Source organism: Anopheles marshallii, chromosome 2, assembly GCF_943734725.1.
Source record: "Anopheles marshallii chromosome 2, idAnoMarsDA_429_01, whole genome shotgun sequence".
Classification (NCBI taxonomy): Eukaryota; Metazoa; Arthropoda; class Insecta; order Diptera; family Culicidae; genus Anopheles; species Anopheles marshallii.
The window spans coordinates 20,693,518-20,699,517 of record NC_071326.1 but is presented as its reverse complement, the minus strand read 5'-3'; the positions used below and the strand labels follow the sequence as shown (position 1 = coordinate 20,699,517).

General features: G+C 48.7%; 1 protein-coding gene across 2 annotated transcripts; it reads left to right on the top strand.

Annotated features, from left to right (window-relative positions):
- The first annotated feature begins 253 nt into the window (after positions 1–253).
- On the top strand, positions 254–5,941 carry LOC128709437 (chloride channel protein 2). Of its 2 annotated transcripts, none has more exons than XM_053804434.1 (9): positions 254–688; positions 2,409–2,516; positions 2,679–2,844; positions 2,922–3,552; positions 3,642–3,743; positions 3,811–4,045; positions 4,124–5,470; positions 5,538–5,634; positions 5,700–5,941. In XM_053804434.1, the coding sequence occupies exons 1-9, from the start codon at positions 254–256 to the stop codon at positions 5,939–5,941; spliced, it is 3,363 nt and encodes a 1,120-aa protein (XP_053660409.1). The 2 variants fall into 2 exon arrangements, with proteins under 2 accessions (XP_053660409.1, XP_053660407.1); XM_053804432.1 differs by having other exon boundaries at positions 254–748.
- The last annotated feature ends 59 nt before the right edge of the window (positions 5,942–6,000 follow it).

Genomic DNA, 6,000 nt, shown 5'->3' with positions numbered 1-6,000 from the left:
GCGACACCACCATGACGGAATACGGTCCGCTCAAGGGTGCGATTATGAATCATGCATTAGATTTCGATTGCCAAATAGTAGACAACCCCCTCGTCCCTACACATAATGTTTCTGCCCGTTTTCTAGAAATGTGATCCACAATAGTGTCACTGTGCACGCGGAACTCGGTTTTATCGTACGGATAAAGCCACCTCCTTTCACCGTATAGAACGCTCGCTGGGGTTTCTCAGCACCTTTAGCCGCTAAGCCGCCAATGCATATACCGATAAAGGATGAGTATGTGCGAGATTTTTCGTTCGAACCAGAAATCATCCTGCGGCGTAAGGATTCGCTAGACATTCAGCGTGACAAGTACCACCGGAAGCGATTGAACAGTCGACGGAAGCGGATGAAGCAGAACGCACTGCAGGTGTTGGCCAAGTCGTCGCCAGTCCTACCGCCAGACCATCACCGTCCAACGGAGCGCACGGATGATGGTGGCTCTGGTGAGGTGCTGGACGGTACGAAAAGTGGTAGCAATAGTGAGACTAGTGCAGGTATGCCGAGCAGCATGTCCAACGCCACATTGATTGGTGTATCGTCGCCCGCGGCTTGTCCGCCGGGTAGCGGGCTGGACGATCTCGATCCTGCGGATAAGGAAGAAATCCGCCGCAGTATCGTTGACATCGAGATAGAAGAGTTTTACTACGTAAGTGCGCAGGCACAGGGACAGGTAGACGCAGAATTTAGATACCCACACGTACCCACAGTCAGACATTCTACAGCAATCCTTGAAGTTCTTTTGGTTTATATCTGTGGCTTTGATCGCGCTTGTATTCCCTGGGTTGCGGTCCGATGGGATTTTCCAATGGGAAAATTAACTGTTGGAGACTTCATCTCCAAGGACCCAACATGCATACTGACGGCATAGTAATTCCGGTACGGCAACCACGAGGTATGGGACCATTCTCAGCTGCTTTAATGTTACCCGATGGCAAAATAGGGCAAACGAACTAAAGTAACCTTGCGACAGCAAACCTTCTACGTTATTTTGCATGTTCGTTTGGTTGATGTTTTAAATGCTTTCCGACATATGTTTGTTGTTTCTGTCTCAAAAAATCATCAGAAGTAAGCAATATCGAATGTGTATGCGTGTTTTCCGTTCGCTTCATTGACAACCAGTCGGCCTGCAAACAGCATCAGTTGTCTATGCGTGTTAGGCCTGTACACAAATCACATTTCCCGGTTTCCGCTGTTGATCATTACGCACGACGATAAGATTTGGTTTTAAATAGCTTTGGTACCGCGGATGTTTCTGTTTCATTTAGGAGTTTAGGGGTTTCTATGTGTGGTGTAGTTTTTATTACCTTCTGAGTAAGACGACATGGAGGCGCATTGTCAGCTAGACATGTTGAAAAACAGTTCAAACTATCAGAAAGTATTGTTTCAGTGTAGAAGTATTCAAGCTATTTTTAACCTTACGTATTGGTGCAGCAATATTTTCATCAATGTTAATATGTTTGTATGTATGTAATTGTTGATATGTTTACATTTATTAGTAGTTGTATATACCATAAGCTTACGCATACCTGTTGCATGCATTTTTGAACTGTCATATTTCAAATTTCAAGTTTTATAATTAATTTCTTTGCCCTCATGAATGTTTTGTCTAGCTCATGCTTTATAAATAACAAACTATCTCTCAAGGCTCTTCCCAATCCACTATTCACCTGGCGCTACTCGACCACTGAGGTTCAAGTGCAGTGTAACAATTAATTATTGTTGGGTTGTGTTTGGTTCCTACGTGTCGCTACACATTCATTTGATGACATTTCCTTCGCCTGTGGTGAACACTCTTTGCACGATTACGACACCGCACTATGCCCTGGGAGCTGTTGTAATGTTTGTCTGGTTCTGCTACTACTTGCACAGCGCACCATCATCCCGACGATGATGATGTTTGCTCTTTAACGCTATTCTTAGCCGTGCAAAAAGCTACGCAACAAATTGTTTTATGTTTCGATCGCCCCAGACAATAGTAATTGTTTGTTAGGTGGCGAAGACGACCACAGTCATCAGTCATATTTTTATTTGCAAAAAAAAAAAATTAGGTTGACGAATTTAGACTGGGTTTTGTGGGGAGTGAAGGTGTGGGAATGGGACTGCTGTTGTGCGTACAACATATTTTTGTCAGGTTTAATTATCATTTCAGCATAACAAATGTCTTAAAGCTACTTTTTGTCATAATTTTCCACAAGAATTCATTCTGCTGCTAGCTGCTCGAGTATTATGTTGCATGTGTGTTTTTCTTAAAGAATCTCAATATTTTTTTCTACATCCATCGATCGTTGCATGTGTTGCATGTGCATCGCACTCGATTGTGAGTATCGTCCCACCCGCTGATGCTTCTTCCCATTTCCCATTCGCAGATGTATGGTCGGTACACGAAGGACCTAGGAGAATACGCCAAAGATGAAGCGCGAAGACTCAGGCTTCTTGAACGACGAAGAAAAAAAGATGATAAAGCAAGAAACAAGGTAATCGCGAACCAATTCCTGGACTCTAAACTCCTTCATTCTCCAATTGTTCCCCAAATTTCCACCCCCGTTCCTGCCCCGTTCACCTTTGTTTGGCAACGGTGCTGAGACGATGAGCCACGTTTCAAAAATTATAAAACAACTAGATGGAAATCGTTGCAGGAACTGTTGGATGTCCGAGACAACAAGTTCTTCAAGGCCGCCTCCTGGCTGTGGCGTAACACATTCGCTCGGCTGGGCGAAGACTGGGTGTTTTTGGCACTGTTGGGTATCATCATGGCGTTGCTATCCTACGTGATGGATAAGGGCATCTCGATGTGCACGAACTGTAAGTAAAACCACAGCATGATATGACACCTCAGACATCATTCTTTCATCTGTAATCTATCTGCGTACCTGCCGTAGCACGCGTCTGGTTGTACCGGGATCTCACCAACCATCCGGTGGCACAGTATCTGGCCTGGGTATCGCTTCCCGTCTGTCTGATCCTGTTCTCGGCCGGCTTCGTCCATCTGGTCGCACCGCAGAGCATCGGTTCCGGCATACCGGAGATGAAAACGATCCTGCGCGGCGTAGCGCTGAAGGAGTACCTCACGTTCAAGACGCTGGTCGCGAAGGTGATCGGTCTCACGGCGACGCTCGGCAGTGGCATGCCGCTCGGCAAGGAAGGCCCGTTTGTACATATAGCTAGTATAGTATCGCAGCTGCTAAGTAAGATCATCACATCATTCCAATCGATCTACGAAAACGAATCACGCAACACGGAGATGTTGGCGGCGGCCTGTGCGGTCGGTGTCGGTGCCTGCTTTGCGGCCCCGATCGGGGGCGTACTGTTCAGCATCGAGGTAACGACGACGTACTTTGCGGTGCGCAACTACTGGCGCGGATTCTTCGCAGCCGTCTGTGGTGCTACCGTGTTCCGGCTGCTGGCGGTCTGGTTCCAGAAAGCGGACACCGTGACCGCCATGTTTTCGACCAACTTCACGTCCGACTTTCCCTTCGATCCGCAGGAACTTTTCGTGTTTGCACTGATCGGGTAAGTGTGGATGTACGTTTGGGAGGGCTTGAGTTGGAAGATGATAAAGGCCTTATTTTTGCATATGTTTGTCCCTTTTACTTCGACAGACTCATCTGTGGCTTAGGTGGTGCCTTGTACGTGTGGGTGCATCGGAAGTACGTACTGTTTATGCGCTCGAACAAAAAGATGAACAAATTCCTGCAGAAAAAGTAAGCATCAGTAATCGTTCAAAATGGGAATGATTGTCAATACTTACACTCGATCGGATTATTTCAGCCGTTTTCTATATCCCGGCATTGTGGCGCTAATTGTGGCCACCCTGTCCTTTCCGCTCGGCTTCGGTAAGTACATTGCCGGCGAGCTGAGCACACACGACCAGGTTCATCAGCTGTTCTCAAACTTTACCTGGACGAAGCACGAGCTCACCGTTGAGCAGGCGGCCGTCGTATCGAACTGGCGCACACCCGAAACGAACGTGTTTGTTAACCTGATTATTTATTTGCTGTACACGGTAGGTTTTCTGAGAGATGGGGCGCAAAAAAAACCTCCCAACTTCTTACCAAATGTCCTCCATTTTCGACCCTTGCAGTTCTTCTTGTCGATCATTGCCTCAACCATTCCCGTGCCATCCGGTATGTTCATACCAGTGTTCAAAATTGGCGCCGCATTTGGACGCATCGTCGGTGAGTCGATGCATCTTTGGTTCCCGCATGGCGTCCGGTATGGGGGCATGTTGGCACCGATCATTCCCGGTGGCTACTCGGTAGTTGGGGCGGCCGCTTTCTCCGGTGCCGTCACACACACCGTGTCCGTCGGTGTGATCGTGTTCGAGATGACGGGTCAAATAACGCATATCGTGCCGGTCATGATCGCTGCGCTGATCTCAAACGCCGTAGCTGCGCTGCTGCAACCGTCCATGTACGATAGTATCATTCTCATCAAAAAGCTACCGTACCTGCCGGATCTGCTGCCGTCCGGCTCGGGCATGTACAACATTTACGTCGAGGACTTTATGGTGCGTGACGTGCGCTATATCTGGAAGGGAATCTCGTACCAGCAGCTGAAGGAAATCCTCAAAGCCAATAAGAGCCTCCGAAGCTTACCGATCGTCGACAGTCCGGATAACAAGGTGCTGCTTGGTAGCGTGCAGCGCTACGAGCTGATCAAGATGATCGACAAACATATCGGGCGCGAGAAACGGCTCGAAGTGGCCGCTAAGCTGATGAAGGAAGCGGAGGAGAAGGCGCGGGAGGAACAGGAGCGTCAGAAGCGCGAAGCCGCAGAAGCATTGAAAACGCGCCGTCCATCACGGTTCGAGGTTGTTCCAGCGCCGGACATTTTGAAGCTCCGCGAACGGGCCAACAACGAAATGCTACCACCACAAGCGCGCCGCGAATCTAATGCGTCCGTTACGGGCGGACCGGTGTTCGGTGGTACTCAGCCGAAAAAATCCATCCTTAAGAAAACGAACTCGTTCACGCTGAAAGGCTTCAGTCCGCTGTCTCCGCACAGTCCAGTGCACACGCCGTACACGACGATCACCGGTACCGAGAGCCGCATTCGGTCGGCGTTCGACATCATCTTCCGCAAGTCGGCTACGCTGCAGGATGTGACGCCCGATCCGGAAATTGGTTCGATCGGTACGCCGAGCATCGTCGGGTCAGAGGTTGCTCCACTAACGCCCGGCATCTCGAAGAAGGTGCAACTGCCACGGGAGCGCGTTATCGATCTGACCGCCGAGGATCAGAAGGCTTGGGAGATGGAAGAGATGGCAAAGCCGATCGATGTCGATCATCTTCATATCGATCCGGCTCCGTTCCAGCTTGTCGAGCGTACATCCATCTTGAAGGTCCACTCGCTATTCTCGATGGTGGGCATCAATCACGCCTACGTCACCAACGTCGGTCGTCTGGTTGGTGTGGTGGCTCTGAAGGAGGTAAGTAATATCTTCAAATTCCTTACACAAAGGTTGTCTAATGTGTTGCATTATCATTCACTTGAAGCTACGAACGGCTATTGAGAGCGTCAACAATGGAACACTGACGCCAGAGTCCGTGAAAGCCAAACAGGAAGAAGAAGCTCGAGCACTTGCCCAAAAAGGTAACACACTATAGAAAGATGAGATCTTTCTGACAGCACAGTAATCTGTCCATGTTAATTTGCAGAAACCGACAACAATAACGGCATTTCGGCGGAAGATCCACTCCTCCCGAAGAGACCCGGCGACACGTTTAGTGACAAAAAAGTAAATAACACAATCACCTCGATGGATTCGGCACTGTCCAACTCGGACAACTGTTCGGACATTGAGCTAGACAATATTAACACTAGTCACGGTGATACATCGACCACTAATGGTACCACCATCAAGCCACACACCAACAACCATTCCAGCCAACAGCAGTAGTGGTTGATGTGGCGACAATGGTGGCTAAAGATTGTACATGTAGCAACAACTAAGTACAG

What these genes read in the sequence shown, in the direction of transcription:
- LOC128709437 (XM_053804432.1), top strand. Translation starts at nt 254, where the DNA reads ATGCATATACCGATAAAGGATGAGTATGTGCGAGATTTTTCGTTCGAA. An exon ending in GATACCCACACGTACCCACA is followed by an intron (nt 749 to 2,408) that starts GTCAGACATTCT and finishes TCCCATTCGCAG; the next exon opens with ATGTATGGTCGGTACACGAA. An exon ending in AACAAATTCCTGCAGAAAAA is followed by an intron (nt 3,744 to 3,810) that starts GTAAGCATCAGT and finishes GGATTATTTCAG; the next exon opens with CCGTTTTCTATATCCCGGCA.